Source organism: Mustelus asterias, chromosome 10 (genome assembly GCF_964213995.1).
Source record: "Mustelus asterias chromosome 10, sMusAst1.hap1.1, whole genome shotgun sequence".
In the NCBI taxonomy this organism is placed as follows: domain Eukaryota; kingdom Metazoa; phylum Chordata; class Chondrichthyes; order Carcharhiniformes; family Triakidae; genus Mustelus; species Mustelus asterias.
Window position 1 is genome coordinate 61,534,760 of NC_135810.1, and position 23,283 is coordinate 61,558,042.

General features: G+C 41.8%; 1 protein-coding gene across 2 annotated transcripts in view; it reads left to right on the forward strand.

Moving 5' to 3' along the window:
- The window catches only part of LOC144499630 (neutral amino acid uniporter 4-like), a 340,726-nt gene that overhangs the window by 57,986 nt on the left and 259,457 nt on the right, over positions 1-23,283 (forward strand). For both annotated transcript variants that reach the window (XM_078221802.1, XM_078221803.1), the window contains one exon: positions 321-490. In XM_078221802.1, coding sequence (XP_078077928.1) covers positions 321-490 — 170 coding nt within the window. The remainder of the gene's footprint in view (positions 1-320; positions 491-23,283) is intronic.

A 23,283-nucleotide genomic window follows, 5' to 3' on the forward strand; every position in this document is an offset into this window, starting at 1 on the left:
ATAGAGTAAAAAGTTAAAGATTGAGAGGTCAGAATGGGCTGGAGAATTTAAGCAGCAAGCGACTAGGAATTTGGGGTCATACAGCCAGTAAGGAAATATTTGGCAAAGACTTTTGGTGTCTCCTGTGTTGAGCAGATTGCGCTGTAAGCAGTGACTGCAGTATATCTCTGTTCTTTCCATTGAGATTGAGCATTTTTTTCAGAGCATTTTTATTTTCATTTCATGTTTTCATCTCCTGCATTGTTTGCTTATTGTAAATAGCTCCAGCATTAAGTTGGTTCTGTTGATTTTTTATTTCCTATTTTGCTTTTTTTTCACAGGTTCTTCCTTTAGAAAATAAGATGATGCAAAGAAAACGTTTTCCACAAGCACTGAACATTGGAATGGGGATCGTCACTGCATTGTATGTTTCACTGGCAACCCTTGGATATCTACACTTTGGCGATAGTGTTCAGGGCAGTATTACATTAAACCTTCCACAACATATATGGTAAGATATTTTTTGTCACTCTTTAGATTAGAGAAGTACTTTCCAAGCCTGGCTTGAACGACCCAACTTTTCAAAAAATTTATTTTGACCATTTGGTCATTTGAATGAACTGCTTAGGAACGTAACTAGAGTGCAGATTCTGTTTGCCACTGATGTGTGGAGAAATGAGTTGAGGAATACTATATTCTAGATTCTGAGCACAAGGTATATGCTGGGATGTACAGGTGATACAGGGCCTTGCAAAGATTTGTAAATGGAAGTGTTATGGTGAAATCAAAGTGATGGACACAAAATGGTTACCTGGCACACAAAATGGACTCTGGGAAGGGACATTAAGAGGCACTGACTTTGGACACAGACAGTTACACAAAGAGTTAAAACCTGTAGTGTCTAAATTGTTGCAGGAAACTGGTCAGCCCTTGAGGCACCTTAAGACTTGAGATAAGAGCAGACCCAGAACAATGAGTTTGATAACAAGATCAGCCACTGATGGGGACATAAATACATAAATGTATATATCGAAACCAGTCATTGATAAAGGACATAACTGCATAAATGTATCCACTCTATGTACAATGATGTGTTAACTGTCAATGTCCGTACCTGTCTGCTTGTAACGATGTGTTAACAGCTAATGTCTGTACTTTCTATTATCTAAAAAGTGTAAAAGATGTTCAACTACCATTGTGTAGTTGAGAAGGTAGCTGCCAGTACTGCGGAGTGCTAGCGCTTCTCCCAAAGCTTTGTCCGAATAAAACTGTTTTGTTGAACCTCCAAGTCTGACTCCGAAGTGGTAAATTTCCCACAACAGAAGTAAAGATTTTGAAAACCACTCATTAGGAACAGAGAGTCATTGCAGGTCACTGCTGCATCTGTGCAGTAGTGGTAATTTCCAGGATGCTGTCCAAAAAAACATTCTGTCCACCACACAATTGAGCAGTGGAGAAATGTTGTGTATGAACTTTGGTGCCTATGTGATGCGAGCTACATAATCAGTCTGCCCCAATGACTGGCAAATTGAAACAAACAGTATGCCCTTTTCGTTGTTCAGACCATACTCATCCAGCCTGCACTTGCAAATCTCAGAACAACAAGGTTAAAACATAGGACAGTAGAAATGCAGTGGCAGACTTGTAAAGAGATACTTAATAACTGAAGGAGATGGCGACTATAGGCCAGTGAGCATAACATTTGAAATAGGAAACTTGCTGGAATCCATTGTTAAGAAGGTTATAGCAAAACACTTGGAAAATCATAATGGGATCAAGCAGCGTCAACATGATTTTGTGAAAGGGAAACCGTGCTTAACTAATTTATTAAAAGTTCTTCAAGGATGTAAGAGACAACTGGAATAAAAGGAAACCTGTAGTTATGGTGTACTTAAATTTCCAAAGGCATCCTGTTGCAGGATTTCTTTATATTCATGGGATGTGGGCATTGCTGGCTAGGCCAACATTTATTGCCCATCCCTAATTGCCCTTGAGAAGATGGTGGTGAGCTGCCTTCTTGAACCGCTCCAGTCCATGTGGTGTAGGTACAGTGTTGTTATGGAGGGAGGTTCCAGGATTTTGATCCAGCGGTAGCGAAGGAACAGTGATATATTTCCAGATCAAGGTGGTGTGTGACTCGGAGGGAAACTTCCAGGTAGTATTCCCATATATCTGCTGCCCTGATCCTTGGGGAGTTTGCTCTCTGATTCCCAACTCTGGACTTGCAAGAGTTCCTTGATGTCACACTTGTCAAATGCTGCCTTGATGTCAAGAGTGGTCACTGTTCCCTCATCTATGTATTGAGTTAAATGAAGTGGGAATTTTACTGTGGCTTGAGTTGTGATGCAATAGGGTGACAGCTGGCTGTGTGTAGTTAGGGATGAAGTGGCCAATTAAGGAGTGAGAAGAATGAGATGAGGAAATTCTAATTTTTAAAAACTTCAAGTTTATCTAATTAGATATGCAATCATGGTTATTTGGAACGTCCCTTCTCATTGTTTAATTGGGCATCAGCTGTTTTCAAGAGTTACCCGAATTCAGGTACATTAGCATTTTCCTATTTCCTGAGTTTAATGGCAGAGGTAGTAACCGATGCAAACATTTTCAGGAGCCCTTACAGCTTGCCTTTCATGTGCAAGATTTGCAAGGTGCCCATATTCTCTCCCCTCTTTAATTGTCTCAAATAAGCAGTTCATATTACAATGTGAATTACCCTAGCCAAATCAGCCAAATAAGACTTCAGTTTGGCACGGAACAAACCCCAATGAATTTATAATTGAATCCATGTGAAAGCAATCAAAGATAAAATGGGACAGAGAGATGGATAACTAACTGATTTAATAAATCTCTATTCTCACAATTAATATCATCATAAGGTTATTCATTCAGGACTACTAAGTATTCTAAATAATTAGAATATTTGAATGTACCACAATATCTCAATTTGGGAACTAATGCTCGAGACACTAATTCAAATTCTACCACAGCAATTGGAAGAATTTAAATTCAAGTAATTAAATCTGGAATAAAATACTAGACTCATTAATAGTGATTAGGTTTGCAAACTGTATTTCCTGTATGTCTAAGTTTCCAATATTGTGGCTGTCTATCTGTGACTTAGCATGAGATGTGTCTTCTCTGCACTGTTATATTGCACTTTTCTCTCTGGACTCGGGATGAGCAGACTGTTCAGTGGTGCAGTCAATGCAGATAAATATGAAGTAATACAATTTCAGGGAAAGAACTGTAAAAGTAAATATACTTGAAATAATTGGAGGAACCATGATCCTGCAGTGCAAATAGATCTTTTAAAGTAGGAGTGCAGACGGAGGATGTCATTGAAACAAACAACATGGGTTTTGTACATGGAGTATGAATATAACAGGAAGGAAATGGAGTAGGATTCTTTTGGTCACAGTTAGATTATCGTATGCAGTTGGGCATCTAGGGAGGCTATTAGGCCCATGGAAGTGATAGAATGAAAATTCACTAGAATAATGTTGCAATTATGAAGGGAAGTAGTTTTTCACTGGAACAGGGAAAGTTAAAGAAGAATCTGGTAGAAATGTTCAAAATTGTGCAGAGGTATTTGTTAGAAACAATTTGCTACTGTTTGGCAAGTGGATAATAAGGGAGTCATGACGAGGTATGGTCACAAGCATAAGCAAAAATGTGAAGCTCAAAAAAAATCTTAATATTGAGGATTACTAGATTGTAAAATGCTTTAACGTTAGTGGCTGCTGAGTCAGAGACAAATGGACTAAATCTTTGCACCCTGGGTCGACAGGTCGAAGAATCAACAACATCTGAACTGTAGCCCTATCTTTGGTCGTATCAGTAAAAGGCAGGGAGCTTGAGTTAAAATACTCTGCAGTCATTTCAAGGTTGATTTATTTTTTTGTTCAGAAAAATTCAAATTCATCAGTTCAAATGAAGCAGCATGAATGAAGCAGTCCTTGAGGCTAATAAAATATCAAATGAAGAGATTTTGAACTGAGTTGACAATAGCTGGCTCCAGTGGTGTTATGAGCTGAATGGCCTCTTGTGCTATAATTCTTAGCCTGGGATTTTGAACAAGTCACATTACTTTGATAGATGAGATTTTTGATGGGTCTGCCGGCCTTGAAGTTAATTTCTTTAGTCAAAGGAACTGGGGCTGTAATTCAAAATGAGCACTTGATTTTCATGTTGTTTAACAGGAAGCGAGCTTCGCTAGCAATGTCAGCATTTGTTGCCCATCCTTAATTCCTATGCGAAGGTGGTAGTGAGCTGCAGCCTTGAAGCACTGCAGTCCATCTGGTATAGGTACTGTCACAGTGTTGTTTGGATGGGAGTTCCAGGATTTTAACCCAGAAACAGTACGCAAATGATATAGTCCCAAGTCAGGATGGTTTGTGACTTAGAAGAAAACTTGCAGTGTGTGGTGCTCCTATCTTTTGCTGCCTTTGACACCTAGATGGTAGAGGTCACTGACTTGGAAACTGCTGTGGAAGGAGACTTGGCAAGTTGCTGCTGTGAATCTTGTATATAGTACACAATGTTGCCATGGAGCATGGTTTAAGGTAGCAGATGGAGAACTGATCGAGCAGGCTACTTTCTCCTGGGTGGTGTTGAGTGTAACAAATTCCAATACTTAAGTTTAAATCAAAGTCATAGTCTGGATCTAGTTACCAGCAGGTCTAGGGAGTTCTGTGCATGCGCCCACCAGGGAATGGCCCTGTGTGTATAGGTTGGGTTTTTTTATGTTTACCAGCTTTCTGCACATGCATCAGCTGGAGAATAGCCACACATACACAGTTACACAGTTGGTGTCTGTCGTAACTTGGCACAAAATGTAGACGAATGGGAAGTGAGCTTCGCTAGCAAGGCCAGCATTTGTTTCCCAGCTCTAATTCCTATGTGAAGGTTATGATAAAAATATTGAAATACACTGCAGCATGGATCCAGAACTGGAGGCAGTTGGTTGCACAGAGCCCTTGTGGTAAGACTAGTTCTGCAAAAACCCAGACTACCAATCACTAGTACATGCTCATACCCACTGAAGACGCATGGGAAGATGCTTACTATAACACTCTATAACAGTCCTTCTCTCTCTCTCTCTTTTCTCTCCCCCCCCCCCCCCCCCCCCCATTAATTTCAATCCCCCCAAGAAACATAATGAAACTCATGTCTCAACTATACGTCAGTCTTTCAGGAGCTTTGTAGCTATGCTTTGATCAGCACAGTACCACTGGTGACTCTGTGGACATTGGTTAGGCTTGCCTCAATTGAACTGGATTGTGGGCACAAGAGTAGGTTGGGTATCTGTGCATAAATGTCCCTCATCCACTCCTGAGCAGAGTCCACTGGATTTCCCTGTACATCGGGAACCGTTTCCCGTTTGGTTTTCTCTGTGGCATTTCTTACTTTTAAGAACAGGAATAATTGGAGCTGCCCAACATGAGGACTGAATGGGCTCAATGATTCCAAGCCTTTGCAGCCACTCCACCTCGTCCACTTTGCCTTTAATGGTGCAGGGCACTGTTCTGGGCTTAAAAAAGTGAGGAGTAGCCTGAGGATCTACAAACAACTTAACTGTAGTGTCATGCAATTTACCAGTTCACCTTTGGAAACCTCAGAATATTTTTGAATTACATTCCCTATCTTTTGTGTGTACTTTATCTCACCCCAGTTTAACTGAATTTTGCTGAGCCAATGACACCCTAGCAAACTAGGTCCTTTCCCTTTTACTATCAGAAGCTGTGCTCTTGCTTCTTGGCAGTTGTATGCAATATCCACCTCTAATGCCCCAAGTGATGTACATCTGAGGTTGGATCTCTGCCTAATAAGGGCGGGTGCCTGCTCAGAGGCCCACGTCTTCCTGTAGGTCTCTTCACTAATTACAGATGCATGTTTTATTCTGTGTGTTAAAAGTTCGTCAGTGGACTCCTGTGAATTTGTTCAGTAACTTTAACTTTATCCATGGTTTCAAATGAAGCCATTTTCCCCTCTGGAATTTTAATTGTCCAGTAATAATATCAGCTCAGATTATTACACAAGCTTCTTCAATGCTTTTTGTGGCAAGAGGAAATTATTCCACCACATTATTGACTTGTTCCCTGTAGGTGGTGGGTAATCGGCTGGATTGGATTTGTCCTGATTTTTGTTGGCAGAAGTTACCTGGTAATTTTTCATGTTATCAGATAGATACCAGTCTTGTAGCTACACTGGAATAGCTTGGCTAGTGGCATGGCTGGTTCAAGAGCACAATGTCTCATTCCTGTTGCCAAAATGTTGTCAGGGTCCAAAACCTTTGCAGTATCCAGTAGTGCCTTCAGCCATTTCCATTAGAGAATGATGACCTCGAGGTATTATTGCTAGACTATTAATCCAGAAACTCAGCTAATGTTCTGGGGACCCAGGTTTGAATCCCACCACAGCAGATGGTGGAATTTAAATTCATAAAAAAAATCTGGAAATAAGAATCTACCAATGACCATGAAATTATTGTCGATTGTCGGAAAAAGCCATCTGGTTCAATAATGTCCTTTAGGTGAGGAAATCTGCCATCCTTACCTGGTTTGGCCTGTGACTCCAGAGCCACAGCAATGTGGCTGACTCTTAACTGCCCTCTGAAATGGCCTAGCGTGCCACTCAGTTCAGTGGCACCCACGTTCCACAAATGAATAGAATTTCTTGATATTACATGGAGTGAATTAAATTAACTAAAAACTGACATCTGTGTAGTTGGGGATCTCAAAAGGAGGCTGTGGTGATTCACCCACTCTGCAATGTTGGCTGAAGATGATTGCAAAATGCTTCAGCCCTGTCTTTTGCACTGATGTATTGGACTCCCCTATCTTTGAGGTTGGGATAATTTTGGAGCCTCTTCCTCTTAGTTGTTCAATTGGCCGCCAACATTCATGACTGGATTTGGCAGGATTGCAGAACTTTGATCTGAACTGTTGGTTGTGGGATTGTTTAGCTCTGTCCACTGCATGCTACTTCCACTGCTTAGCATGCATGTGATCATAAGAACATAAGAAATAGGAACAGGAGTAGGCCAACCAGCCCCTCGAGCCTGCCCCGCCATTCAATAAGATCATGGCTGATCTGAAGTGGATCAGTTCCACTTACCCGCCTGATCCCCATAACCCCTAATTCCCTTACCGATCAGGAATCCATCTATCCGTGATTTAAACATATTCAACGAGGTAGCCTCCACCACTTCAGTGGGCAGAGAATTCCAGAGATTCACCACCCTCTGAGAGAAGAAGTTCCTCCTCAACTCTGTCCTAAACTGACCCCCCCTTTATTTTGAGGCTGTGCCCTCTAGTTCTAGTTTCCTTTCTAAGTGGAAAGAATCTCTCCATCTCTACCCTATCCAGCCCCTTCATTATCTTATAGGTCTCTATAAGATCCCCCCTTAGCCTTCTAAATTCCAACTAATGCAAACCCAATCTGCGATCCTGTGATGTAGCTTCACCATGATGCTCCATTTTTACATATGCTATTTGCTGCCCTTTGCACATCTCATTGAACCAGGGTTGATCCCTTGGCTTGATTGTAATGGGAGAGAGAGAGATATGCTGGGCCATGAGGTTACAGATTATGGTTGAATATAATTCTGTTGCTGATGGCCCACAATACCTCATGGATGCTCAGTTTTGAGCTGGTTGATTTGTTCTGAATCACCCATTTAGCACAGTGGTATTGTCACACAACACTGGAGGATGTGAAGATGGGATTTTATCTTCATAAGGATGGTGTGGTGATCACTGCTATCAATCCTGTCATGGATTGGTGAGGGTGAGATTAGTAGGTTTTTCCTTGTTTCTGGTTCCCTCACTGACTATTGCAAGCACAGTCTAGCAGATATATCCTTCAAGACTCTCAGAAGAGGCAATACTGAGCCACTCTTGGTGATGCGTTGAAGTCCCTCACCCAGTGTACATTCTGTGCTCTTGCGGCACTCAAGTGCTACTATGCACGTGATGTTCAACATGGAGGAGTTCTGATTCATCAATTGAGGGAGAGTGATAGGTGATGGTCAGCAGGAGAATTCCTTGCCCAAGTTTGAACTGATGCTATGCGACTTAATAGGTCCAGAGTTGAGGATTCTCAGGGCAACTCTCTTCTATTGTGCCATCATCTCCTGCTGTTGGGACAGAACACCCTGGGAGGATATTGGCTGTAAAGGTATGATTTTGAGAGTATGACTCTGTCTTTTGCTTGGCTAGTCTGTGAGACAGCTCTTCCAAACCTCCCAAATGTTACTCAGAAGGACTTTGCAGGGTTGACTGTGCTGAGTGTGCCATTGCTGTTTCTGGTGCCTAGTTTGATGCTGGGTGGTATATCCAGTTTGATTCCTTTTCAGCTTTTCTGTAGCAGTTTGGCACAACTGAGTGTCATGTTTGGCCATTTCAGAAAACAGTTAAGAATCAACCATATTGTTTGGGTCTGGAGTTATATTTAAGACCAAACCACGATGACAGATTTCTGTTGCATTAATGAGCCAGATAGATTTTAATTATAATCTGATAGTCTCAACAACAGAATTTTTAACTCCAGATTTATTAATTAAATTTAATTTCCACCAGTTGCTGTTGTGTGATTTGAACCCCTGCCCCAAAACATCGATGCATTGCTAGCTGAGTAACATTATAAACTACTACATTTCCATTGGATGCACAAACCAGAATGAGAAATAATCAGCTGCTATCAAGTTATTTGCTATCCCAGAATTATATGGCTTATGATAACTTTTCTTTGTGGGTTGATAGTCATTTCCAGTACATTGGAATTCAGTTTTATTTAATATGTAGGAAACACCACTCTCCGGTAAACAACCTAGGATTTCAAAAGTCCAGCAAACACGTATATATTGCACATCCCACCTATTTTATTGCCAGTTATGTATGTAATGCCAAGTAATTTATATTAATTTTTATCTTTATGTTGGCATAATCTATATTGACAAAGCTTGATTTACATATTGGCCCTGATTTGTATTGATCAGCTGTGCAAAGTTCACAGTTTGCTGGACTCTGTAATGGTACAACGTCCAACAGGAATATCATATGCAAGGTGCATCATGTCCTCCTACACATGACTGTCAGCTGTGGCTTGAGCATAGGAATCCAGGCTGACACTCCTGTGCAGACTGAGGGATTACTGCACTGTCGGAGGTGCTGTCTTCCATGAGACACCCATCTGTCTGCTCAGGTGAACATAAAAGATTCCATGGCACTATTTTGACAAAGACCTGGGTGTTATCCTTGGTATTCTGGGCAATATTTATCCAACAATCGTTGTCGCAAAACCAAGCCCACCATCTGGTCATTATCATGTTGCTATCTCTGAGAGTTTGCTGCCACATTTCCTACATTACAACAGTGACTACACCTCCAAAGAACTTGATTGACTGTAAAGTGCAATTAAATGTTTGGTGGTTGTGAAAAAGTGCTAAAATAAATGCAAGTCTTTATTGTTCTTAATGGAAAGTAAATGAGCACAAGATCAAGTGGGAACATACATATTCGAAACAGGAGTCGGCCTCTTGGCTCCTTGAGCCTGCTCTGCCATTCAAGTCAATCATGGCTGATCTGATTGTAACTTCAACCCCACATTCCTGCCAACTTTTGACCCCCTTGTTAATCAAGAAACTATCTAGCTCCGTCTTAAAAAGACTCCGCTTCCATTGGAAGAATCTTCAATGCTTTTTATCTGTTGCATATAAGCACAGTTTGAGAATTTAACTTAAATTAACAGAATTTGCATTTGAAATCATCTAAATTGCCAGTCAACGGATTGCATGATTACACTTTTGGAGCTTGCTGTATTTGTAGCATTAAATGTGACTTATTCTTAAACTAGTGAAAAGAGGATTAAATTGCTTTTGAAGCAGACTGCCTTATGTGAAATGTTTAGGCATTAACATATATTTGTGTGATAGGTCACACAAATGGTATGAATGATATGAAACATATTTCGTTGGACAAAATATTTAATAACTGTTTTTGACCAGGAAAACTGTAGTTCTTTGTCATAGGGTAATGCTACATTGCAATACAGGGTTCTAGAGTCTATTTACCAATGAAACCAATTGTGTAGCAGTTCTGAATTGGAAGCAGGCTATTTTGTATTTAATGTGTTTCATGTGAATGAACTTTTGATTAGAAGTATTTGCTTATTTAGCGAACTATGAACAGATAACATTGGGAGGTAAATTTCAGCTTTGTGTATTTAATCTCTCCTTGAGGTAGGATGATGTGCTGGACAGTTACAATAATGCAATATTTGATGTTCAAATCAGAGACTGCATTTATACTGTAAGCACTGTCTACAGTTGGCACTTATTTGTCCAGGATGAGAGTCACACTGCCATTCTATTCAGTTCCAGTCATAGAATCATAGAATTTCTACAGCGCAGAAGGAGGCCATTCAGCCCATCGAGGATGCTTCGACAACAACCCCACCCAGACCCTATTCCTGTCACCCCATGTATTTACCCTGCTAATCCCCCTAAAGACACAAGGAGAATGTGCAGACTCCACATAAACAGTCACCCGAGGCCGGAATTGAACCCGGGTCCGTGGTGCTGTGAGGCAGCAGTGCTAACTACTGTGCTGCCCCAGTCTTTCAATGATGGTAAAACTAATACTGGACATCCGTATATGTGTGTATATATATATATAAAATGCGTTACGAAAACTGGGGAAGCAGATAATATTTGAAATGAATTAATTTCTCAAACAGCCAACGGAAATAACCAAGCACCAGATGCTTTTACTAATAAACTAAAATCAACATAGATCAAACTTTTTAAATTATTCTTCCATGGGATGTGGGCATCGCTCTCCAGGCTAATTCCCCTTGAAATGGTAGTCGTGAGTTGCCATCTTGAACCACCATAGTCCATGTGGTGTGGGTGCACTCACAATACTGTTAGGAAGGCAGTTTCAGGATTTTGACTCAACGACGGTGCAGGTAATGACAATATAGCTTCAAGTGAGAATGATATATGGCATGGAGGAGAGCATGCAGATGATTGCGTTCCCATGCATCTGCTGCCCTTGTCCTTCTTGGTGGTAGAGGGTACAGGTTTAGAAGGTGCTGCCAAAGGAAGCTTGGTGAATTGCTGCAGCGCACCTTGTAGATGACATGCATTGCTGTCACTGTGTATCAAAGGTGGAGGGAGTGAATGCTGAAGGTAGTGGATGGGCTGCTTTGTCCTGAATGTTATCCAGCATCATGAGTGCTGTTGGAGTTGCATTCATCCAGGTCAGTGGAGCGTATTTTATCACACTCCTGACTTGTACCTTGTATATTGTGCGCAGGATTTGGGTAGTCAGGAGGTGAGTAACTCACCACAGAATTCCCAGCCTCTGACCTACTCTTGTAGCCACATATTTATATGGCTGGTTCAGGTCAGTTTTTGACAGGGAACTAGTACACCAGACTAAAGAAAAAGTACTTTTGCCTGAACTAACTAACGCATTTGAGATATGTCGTGCAACCCTTTTTATTATGTACTTAAATTCTGGCAGGTATGTAGCCTTACAAGAACAAGTCAAGTGTTGCTCTCAACTGTCCAACAGTGCAATTTCTTCTTGTTGCGCTAGGTTGCAATTTCCAGTGGCCTTGACAGTTGTTCCATTCTGTCTGAGTCTGCCAGATGTGATTTCCACCAGAAGGGCCCAACTCGATGACTCCTTAAGCAACTTCTGTCTTCAAAAGTCCCACCTATTTTGTTCCATTCCTTTCAAATGGAAAAGGAACTTTCCAAAGCATTCTGCTTCTCCACAGCAGTAGTTGTTTTCTCTCTTCCTTTGTGTCTCACAAAACAGTTGTCCCTTTAATGTAAGTCACTGTGGAAAGGTGTGAAAACTGTAACTTGATTTCAGTAGGCTTCTGTTCGAGTTTCCCCCTCATGGCATCCAGGCTACAGGCATTTCTCTGCACTGGGATGCTTCCAAAATTCCTCATTATATCTTAAATTAAATCATAGAATCCATACAGTGGAGTAGCACGCCATTCAGTCCTTTGAGTCTGCACTGACTCTCCGAAAGAGCATCTTACCCAAACCCTAGCTCCGTAACCCTGCACATTTATCATGGCTAATCCTCCTAACCTACACATCTTTGATTTGATTTTGATTTGATTTATTATTGTCACATGTATTAACATACAGTGAAAAGTATTGTTTCTTGCACGCTGTACAGACGAAGCATACCGTTCATAGAGAAGGAAATGAGAGAGTGCAGAATGTAGTGTTATAGGGTGTAGAGAAAGATCAACTTAATGCAAGACAAGTCCATTCAAAAGTTTGACAATAGCACGGAAGAAGCTGTTCTTGAGTCGGTTGGTACGTGACTTCAGACTTTTATATCTTTTTCCCGAAGGAAGAAGGTGGAAGAGAGAATGTCCAGGAAGCGTGGGGTCCTTAATTATGCTGGCTGCTTTGCCAAGGCAGCGGGAAGTGTAGACAGAGTCAATGGATGGGAGGCTGGTTTGCATGGTGGATTGGGCTACATTCACGACCTTTTGTAGTTCCTTGTGGTCTTGGGCTGAGCAGGAGCCATACCAAGCTGTAATACAACCAGAAAGAATGCTTTCTATGGTGCATCTGTAAAAGTTGGTGAGAGTCGTAGCTGACATGCCAAATTTCCTTATCTTCTGAGAAAGTAGAGGTGTTGGTGGGCTTTCTTAACTATAGTGTCAGCATGGGGGGACCAGGACAGGTTGTTGGTGATCTGGACACCTAAAGACTTGAAGTTCTCGACCCTTCCTATTTCGTCCCCGTTGATGTAGACGGGAATGTTCTCCCTGACGCTTCCTGAAGTCAATGACAATCTCCTTTGTTTTGTTGACATTGAGGAAGAGATTATTGTTGCTGCACCAGTTCACCTGATTCTCTGTCTCATAATTGTTTGAGATCCGACCCACTATGGTGGTGTCGTCAGCAAACTTGCAAATCGAATTGTAGGGGAATTTGGCCACACAGTCATAGGTGTATGAAGAGTATAGTAGGGGGCTGAGAACACAGTCTTGTGGGGCACCGGTGTTGAGGATGATCGTGGACGAGGTGTTGTTGCCTATCCTTACTGATTGTGGTCTGTGAGTTAGGAAGTTCAGGATCCAGTTGCAGAGGAAGGTGTCGGGGCAGAGGGAGGTGTCGGGGCCCAGGCCATGGAGTTTGGAGATGTGTTTCGTGGGAATAATGGTGTTGAAAGCTGAGCTGTAGTCAATAAATAGGAGTCTGACATAGGTGTCCTTGTTATCTAGGTATTCCAGAGTTAAGTGCGGGACCAGGGAGATGGCGTCTGCTGTGGACCTGTTGCAGCGATAGGCAAACTGTAGTGGATCCAGGTAGTCAGGGAGGCTGGAATTGATTCGTGCCATGACTAGCCTTTCGAGGCACTTCAAAGAACAAAGAAAATTACAGCACAGGAACAGGCCCTTCGGCCTTTCAAGCCTGCACTGACCATGCTGCCCGACTTAACTGAAACCCCCTACCCTTCCGGGGACCATATCCCTCTATTCCCATCCTATTCATGTATTTGTCAACACGCCCCTTAAAAGTCACTACTGTATCCGCTTCCACCACCTCCCCCGGCAACGAGTTCCAGACACCCACCACTCTCTGCGTAAAAAATCTGCCTCGTACATCTCTTTTAAACCTTGCCCCTCGCACCTTAAACCTGTGCCCCCTAGTAATTGACTCTTCCACTCTGGGAAAAAGCTTCTGACTATCCACTCTGTCCATGCCTCTCATAATCTTGTAGACTTCTAACAGGTCGCCCCTCAACCTCCGTCGTTCCAGTGAGAACAAACCAAGTTTCTCCAACCTCTCCTCATAGCTAATCCCCTCCATACCAGGCAACATCCTGGTAAATCTTTCCTGTACCCTCTCCAAAGCCTCCACATCCTTCTGGTAGTGTGGTGACCAGAATTGAACACTATATTCCAAGTGCAGCCTAACTAAGGTTCTATAAAGCTGCAACATGACTTGCCAATTTTTAAACTCAGTGCCCCGGCCGATGAAGGCAAGCATGCCGTATGCCTTCTTGACTACCTTCTCCATCTGCATTGCCACTTTCAGTGACCTGTGTACCTGTACACCCAGATCCCTTTGTCTATCAATACTCTTAAGGGTTCTGCCATTTACTGTACATTTCCTATCTGTATTAGACCTTCCAAAATGCATTACCTCACATTTGTCCAGATTAAACTCCATCTGCCATCTCGCCGCCCAAGTCTCCAACCGATCTATATCCTGCTGTATCCTCTGATGGTCCTCATCGCTACCTGCATATCCACCAACCTTTGTGTCATCTGTAAACCTACTAATCAAACCAGTTACATTTTCCTCCAAATCATTTTTATATGTATATATATTATATATATATATTACAAACAGCAAAGGTCCCAGCACTGATCCCTGAGGAACGCCACTTGTCACAGCCCTCCATTCAGAAACGCACCCTTCCACTGCTACCCTCTGTCTTTGACCGAGCCAGTTTTGTATTCACCTTGCCAGCTCACCTCTGATCCCATGCAACTTCACCTTCTGCACCAGTCTGCCATGAGAGACCTTGTCAAAGGCCTTACTGAAGTCCATGTAGCCAATATCCACTGCCCTACCCTCATCAATCATCTTCATCACTTCCTCGAAAAACTCGATCAAGTTTGTGAGATATGACCTCCCCTTCACAAAACCATGTTGCCTCTCACTAATATGTCCACTTATTTCCAAGTGGGAATAAATCCTGTCTCGAAGAATCCTCTCCAATAATTTCCCTATCACTGATGTAAGGCTCACTGGCCTGTAATTACCTGGATTATTCTTGCTACCCTTCTTAAACAAAGGAACAACATTGGCTATTCTCCAATCCTTTGGGACCTCCCCTGTAGCCAGTGAGGATACAAAGATTTCTCTCAAGGCCCCAGCAATTTCCTCCCTTGCCTCTCTCAGTATTCTGGGGTATATCCCATCAGGCCCTGGGGACTTGTCTACCTTAATGCTTCTCAAGAACCCCAATACCACCACCTTTTTGATCTCAACATGACTCAAACTATCTACACATCCTTTCCCAGACTCATCATCCACCAAGTCCTTCTCTTTGGTGAATACTGACGCAAAGTACTCATTTAATACCTCGTCCATTTCCTCTGGCTCCACACATAGATTCCCTCCCTTGTCCTTGAGTGGGCCAACCCTCTCCCTGGCTACCCTCTTGCTCTTTACATATGTATAAAAAGCCTTGTTATTTTCCTTAATTCTGCTGGCCAATGCTTTTTCGTGACCCCTTTTAGCCCTCTTTACTCCTTGCTTAAGTTTCTTTCTACTTTCCTTGTATTCCACACTTGTTTCGTGTGTTCATAATGATGGATGTCAGAGCCATCGGCTGATAGTCATTAAGGAATGCTGCTTGGTTCTTCTTAGATACCGGGATGATGGTCATCTTCTTGAAGCAGATAGGGACCTCAGATTGTTGTAAAGAGAGTTGAAGATGTCTGTGAATACCCCCGCCAGCTGATCCGTGCAGGCTCTGAGTGCTCGTCCGGATACCCCATCCGGGCCAGTCGCTTTCCGTGGGTTGACCTTCGAGAAAGCTGCTCTGACAACTGCAATGGTGATGCCAGATACAGGTTCATCCAGGGTGGAGGGCATGCTCTCGCTGACACTAAGGGGCAATTTCGAATGACCGATCCACCTTACTTGCTCGTCTTTCGACTGTGGGAGGAAACTGAAGCACCCGGAGGAGACCCACACTGACACGGGGAGAGCGTGCAAACTGCACATGTCACCCAAGGCCTGAATCTAATCTGGCTCCCTGGTGCTGTTAGGCAGCAGTGCTAACAACCACTGTACCACTGTGCCGTCCTGAGACCTTTTAAAAAAACAACTGTCTTCTAAAGTCCAGCATTCATATCAGACATATTTCAAGATTATGGCAACATGTGTTTGTCAGCACATGCTAGTGTAAAGTATGTTGAAAAATGTTCAAAAAATGTTTGCCGAGGAAGTGCTCGATTAGTCTTAAGAGCATTTGAATCTGACTAGCAAATTTATAGTTTGGAACTCAATCCTTTTATTGTGTTAGACCAAGTTGTCAATATAAGCTTTGTCTCTACACAGTTGACTTCCAGAGAGATTTAAAAAAAACAATATTAGCCTATTTCCTTTTGGTGGAGATGCAACCTTCATCAATCCTCTCGATTGTGACTCTACAAATCACTAGGAAAAGCTCAACATCTTTTTAGGCCTCTAGTCACGCACAGTGTCCTTGATGACTTACTATTGCACGACAAATAATGTTGTGACCAAGACCCCCAGAAATGGGAGTTGTTCCAAAACCTATAGATGGCCAATTGTTGTTAAGCATGCAACTAATCATCCAGGCTCTCTTATCCTGTCTCCTTATCTCAATGCTATTATGTTACTAACATGGCAGCAAAAAGAAGCTCATAGGCGTGAATTGCATTCTGCACTTTCAGTAGAGTCCAGCACAATCCACTAAATTGTATCCTGCTGCAGTAAACTCTAAAGCATCATGGACAAATTAACATTTTCATTATTTCAGGCCAGGGTACTAATTCCTCAAGCAATTTATAAGTAAAAAGAAAGCAAAAAACTGAATCATACCAAATTCTAATCCTAGGTATCTATAAACCGAATAGGGTATTTATTATATTGTATTTTGGAGCAAAAGCTTAAATTTATGCAAATTACTGTTACACCATCTGACATGCTACTGTATTTAAATTTCACATTGGAGTATAAAAAAATCATAAAGGCTTAGCAAAAGTGGAATTTACCCTTGGTGCTTATAGTCATTATTAAATTAGACTGTAAGTCTGACTAGGGAATGGTACTGCTATGTATGACAATGTAAATATGATTGGGATTAGGACATTTAGCCCCTTGAACCTGTTCCACCATTGAATGGCATCTGTGCCGCCTTTTGGCTAAGATCAAGTGTAGTATCGGATCTGCACTTGGTTGAGGTCATTAGGTTACGCTGAGGCTTCATATGTTTCATATGAAGCAATTTTTAAAAGCGGCATCTCGGCCTTTTGGCTAAGATGCAAATGAGCTCAAGTCTTGGAGGAGGATCCTCCCCCTTCTCCAATCAGCTTGACTCATGTAGATCAGGCCCAGGACAGGGTGATTTGGTCGCTCGCCCTGTCTTGTCAGCCTGGATCGGAAATGTCTCAACTTGTTGAGACTCTGAATTGAATTGGATTTGATTTGATTGAATTGGAAAAGTATTAAAAAAAAGTGTAGTATCGGATCTGCACTTGGTTGAGGTCATTAGGTTACGCTGAGGTTTCATATGAAGCAATTTTTAAAAGCGGCATCTCGGCCTTTTGGCTAAGATGCAAATGAGCCCAAGTCTTGGAGGAGGAACCTCCCCCTTCTCCAATCAGCTTGGCTCATGTAGATCGGGCCCAGGACAGGGTGGTTTAGTCGCCTGCCCTGTCTTGTCAGCCTGGATCGGAAATGTCTCAACTTGTTGAGACTCTGAATTGGATTTGATTTGATTGAATTGGAAAAGTATTAAAAAAAAATCTGCGACCTAACACCATACACATTCCTTTGCTTTATATTCCTTAATTCGTTTGAATGACAATCTTATCACTCAGATTAATTGTTAATTTTAAATCTAACATCAGTTGCCATTTGAGAATCTTGAAAATTTCAATCAAGTCACCCCTTAACCTTCTAAATTCTCGGGAACACAATTCTAGTTTGTGTAATCCAGCCTTGAAGTTTAAGTCTTTGGGCTAGGGTATTATTCTGGTAAACCTACGCTGCATTCTCTCAAAGGCCAATATATTCTTTCTAAAATGCAGTGCCCCACACTTCTCTCAGCAGTCCAGATGTGGCCTAGCTAAAGCTTTATTTAGCTGAAGTAAGACTTCTACCTTGTTGCATTCTAGTGCTTTAGACATAAAGGCCTTTATTAACCTGTCACTCATGACATTTTAATGACTTACTGCTTGGACCCCCAAGTGTCTTTGGGGCCTTCACTGTTTCTAGCTTTTCATCATATAAAAAGTAGCTTGTTCAAAGATGTGCGGGTTAGGTTGATTGGCCATGCTAAATTGACCCTAGTGTGTCGGGATTAGCAGGGTAGTGTTGGGGATTAGCAGGGTAAATATGTGGGGTTACGGGAATAGGGCCTGGGTGAGATTGTGGTTGAACAAAGAACAAAAAACAATACAGTACAGGAACAGGCCCTTCGGCCTTCCAAGCCCGCGCCGCTCCCTGGTCCAAACTAGACCATTCTTTTGTATCCCTCCATTCCCACTCCGTTCATGTGGCTGTCTAGATAAGTCTTAAATGTTCCCAGTGTGCCCGCCTCCACCACCTTGCCTGGCAGCGCATTCCAGGCCCCCACCACCCTCTGTGTAAAATATGTCCCTCTGATATCCGTGTTAAACCTCCCCCCCCCCCCCCCCCCCCCACCCCCGCCCTCGCCCTGAACCTATGACCCCTCGTGAATGTGCAGACTCGATGGGCCAAATGGCCTCCTTCTGTACTATAGGGATTCTATGATTCTATTCAATCCTTCTTGGGTCAAAAGAGGATGACCTGATATTTGCCGACATTTGAAATCTATTTGCCACTATTGTGTCCATTATTTAATCTCTCAAAATTTCTGTGTAATTATTATACTTCCATCTACACACCTTACAGAGTTGCCCATCTTTGTATCATCAGCAGATTTTGAAATGTGGCTCCCTAGCCCATTGTCAAAGACTTTAATGAATAGGGTGAAGAGTTGATCCCAGATACTTGCAGGATTATTTCTGCTAAAAGAAGACACCTTCACTTTTGAACTGTGATAAACATCTGTATTGGCCATCTCCAAACCTCACACCAATAAGATTGGGCAAGCAGGGGCAGGTGCGATGCATTCGTTTTCCACTGTATGGTACTTTGTAACTCAGAGGATGGCATTCGTCCCCTTCGTTGCCCATGGGCGTGCATATTCATAGACTCAGAAGCCACAGAGTGACAGCACAGCACATGCCGCCTCCGCATTGTTGATCTCTGTCGCAAGCCCCACCGTTAATTACGGCAGTGCAAATGTAACTGTTGGCACTTTAGTTGATGAAGACTAGGGAAAGTCTCTTCATGATGCTGTCTGTATAAAGTTTTGGGCTGGAGTCCTCCTTGGGATACTTGCACAGGTTGCTTCTTCCATAGGGGTGACTAATCTGCTGAGTTGAAGGAGCCACTATAATATAATCGGAATCTGAGCAAAAGAGCCGAGCTGTCATTCAGCTCAACAACTTGACTCATCAGAGGCTGTGGCCACGCAGCTAATTGTCAATACTGCGTGTAGCAAACTTGGAAAAAGTAATAGCAACTATGACTCCAACATTCTCGAAGCGCAATGCAATCTCTTAGTCAGGCATGACTAATCACATCTTGCCAATTTAACAAACCTATTCATGATCTCTACTTTGTGTCCAGCGATTGAGTCGGTCTTAACGAGGCTAATTATATGTCTCCAATCCATGACCATCAACTTCAGCTAACAGTATCTGATGGGAGACTTTATCCAGTGCCTTCTAGAAGTCCATGTAAATAACACCCAAAGATATTCTCCTGTACATCATTATAGTCAACTCTTCAAAAAAAAACTTCCAATGTGATTTGTCAGGCATGGCCTAACCTTTACAAATCCTGATAAAAGGTTATCAATCTGCAACATAACTCTATTTCTTTCCACAGATTATGCCTTACCTGCATAGTTTTTCCAGCTTTTCTTTGTTCTTTGCATTTATATAGCTGGTCCACTTCAATTTTTGATCAGTGATAACTGCCAGGATGTTGATAGTGGTAATTCAGATTTGAATGTCAAGAGAGGTGTTTGGATTCTCTCGTGTTGGAGATAATTATTGCCTGGCAGTTGTGTGACACGAATGTTACTTGACACTTACCAGCCCAAGCCTGAATATTATCCAGGTCTTGCTGCAATTGGGCATGGACTGCTTCAGTATCTGAGGAGTCATGAATTGTGCTGAACATTGTGAAGCAGCTGAAGATAGTTGGGTAGGACACTGCCCTGAGGAACTCCTGTGCCAATGCCCTGAGACTGAGATGATTGACCAGGTAGAACCCCAACCAGTGTTTCCCCTCTGATTCCCAATAACTTCAGTTTTGCTGGGGCTCCTTGATGTCACATTTGGTCAAATGCTGTCTTCATGTCAAGGGCATTCACTCTCGCCCTGTTCTGTTCTTCTGTCCAAGTTTGGACCAAGACTGTAATGGGATAAGGAGCTGAGTGACCCTGGCTGAACCTAAATTGAACGCCAGTGAGTAGGTTAGTGCCACTTGATAGCACGCTCAACAACATTTTCCATTACTTTGCTGACGGTGCATAGACTGGTGGGGTGGTAATTATCTGGGTTGGATTTGTCCTGACTTCTGTGGACAGGATGTACCTGGGCAGTTTTCCAGATTGTCAGGTAGATGCCAGTGTTGCAGCTGTACTGAAACAGCTTGGCTAGGATGTGGCTAGCTCATGTGAAGTCATGTGAAGTGTAATAAGTTGGCTGAAGCTTGCAGCTATGATGCTGGGGACACCAGGAAGAGCCCCAGATGGATCATCCACTTGTAACTTCTGGCTAAAGATAGTTGCAATTGCTTCAGGCTTGTCTTTTGCTGGGCTCCCCCATCTTGAAGATGAGAATATTTGTGGAACCTCCTCCTCCAGTTAGTTGTTTAATTGTCCATCACCATTCACAACTGGATGTGGCGGGACTACAGAGCTTGGGTCAGATCCATTTTCCCAAGCAGAGTATCCTTTCAGTAAGTTATGAACACAGCTGTGACCAGGGTCCTTACTATTCAATGTTTGCGCAAACACTCTGGACCAGTAAATTGCACTGAGTATTAATTCCCTCCTGACCTTTAAATTCTTACTATTATTATCTGATTCAGTATATTTGTTTTCAGTTTATTCTTCACTGTGTTAGTATAAACATAGGAGATGAAAGAGAAGAAATAACATATCTATAATGAGGATTTAAGAACAATAATGCTATTTGCTTCACAGCTTTTCTGTGTTTTAGCTAACGAGCAAAAGAAGTGATTCAATGCGGTCCGACAGTAAAACGGTTTGCTAAATGAATTAAGTATAAATGGTTTACATAGAAACATACATTAGAAAATAGCCGCAGTCATTCATTATAATCATGGCTCATCATCAAATTCAATATCCTGATTCCCCCACCCCAATATCCCTCGATCCCTTAGCCCCAAGCGCTATATCTAGTTCTTTCTTAAAATCACACAACATTTTGACCTCAATTACCTCTGTGGTAGTGAACTCCAAAGATTCATCACTCTCTGGGTGAAGAAATTTATCCTCACCTCAGTTCTAAAATGTTTACCTCTTTTCCTCAATCTGTAACCCCTAGTTCTGGACTCCCTCACCATCGGGAGCGTTCTTTCTGAATCTGCCCTGTCTAATCCTGTTAGAATTTTATAAGTTTTTATGAGATTCCCCTCTCTCTCTTCTAAACTCCAATGAATATAATCTTAACCAACTTAGTCTGTCCTCATATAACGGTCCTGCTGTCCCAGAAATCAGTCTGGTAAACTTTTGCTGTACTCTGTTTTTTTTGCTTTTGAGCCCTTAGCATTTTCTTTGCCCCCAATCAACTACCACTGCAGTTTGAATGCCTGGAAATAGAGAATAAACACAAAGCAGAGATGGAGATTACATTATATCTATTGCTACTAAGAAATGTTAATTATTGGTGACAGGTGTGGCAACATATGGTACTAACCTTGAGCCTTGTAAATTGAGAATCAAAAGGGCTTGATTTCAATATTTATCCTGTAGATCTTTAACACATTTGTAATTTTGTTGTGTGTTATTGATTGAGGGGATGTTGGGGATAAAGTAAAAGCTTGTAAGCGGATTGTATTAATTAGATAATATCCCAAGCTGCATGCTCACAGTTAAATTAAGCCACAGCCCTACCTGACATATGGTCAGCTCTCAAAGTTCTGTATAGATTTCAAATTGAATGAAAAAGGGCAAGTTTCTTGGCTGCAGTGTTGTCCAGTTCCCTCCTCTATTGTGTTGGTGGAATTGAGCCAGAATTCATGGGATTATCACAATGCATTAACTGAATCATTATGAATACGTAAAATATCCAACAATTTCTGGCAACAAACGAATGTGATTTCAGCAGTGAGCTAAAAAATCCAATTAATACCACTCGCTGCAAGATATGCCGTTGCAGCTATCCTGGCCCATTGTAACTCCATGCTTGCTGATATATTCCAGCCAACTGTCTGTTAACTGTCACATCCTATTGTGAGCATAATGGCTTTTTGCTGTAAAGTAAGTGTAGGAGATTGGTTTAAATGTTCACCAGTTCTCTCAGTTGCACATCGTTATTTTATGCAGAAAAGCATATATTGATTTTTCTTTGGAGGATATGTGCTGCATATTTGTCTTTAATGCTATGACCAATGGTAGGTAAAGTCTTGACTAGCTAACTTTGTTAATTGACCAGCAATAAGGAATTCATACTGCTTCTCCAGCTCTGAGATCTGCTTCCAATTCTTTAGATAAAGGAGATGACTGATTTTGTGATATTAATCAAAGTAACTGACATTTCTACATGTTGGCAATATTGTAAAATGTTATTCTGAAAGTATCTGAAGGATGTTTTATAGAAAAACATTCACACTTCATTTTTTCAACATTGTGAGAGATATAGTAGATAGGTATCAAGGTGCAATATAGAGATATTTTTCATATCTTACAGGTTGTTTCTTTGTTTTTACATTTTATGTCCAAAAGGAAAAAAATACTGGTGCAATCAATTTCTTCAGTTTACACGCCTTAGCAACAACACTGCAGCACTAAAATTTGTTGCATCTAGAGTTTGCTGTGTAGTGACTTCAGTATCCTTATCAATTGGATTTGCATAGGAAACATAACACAGAAATACACAATTTGACCCAACCAAACCACGTCAGTGTTTTTACTCAGCTTCAACTTCCAACTGTCCTCATCTAAATCTATCACCCTAAGTCTCTATTCCCTCCTCCCTAATGTGCTTTTCTGGGTTCCCCTTTAATGGTTCTATAGTACTCGATTCAACCATCTGTATGGTTGTGAGTGTTATATTCTCGCTGGTCTTTACAACATCTTTCTACCTTTATCCAGGAGTTGATTCTTATATGATGACAGCCTGTGGCTGCCAATGAGAAGTATGTTTTTCTTAACTTGAGTTTTAAATTTTTTCTGCCAGTGGAACCAGGAGGCACAGGAGTGAGTT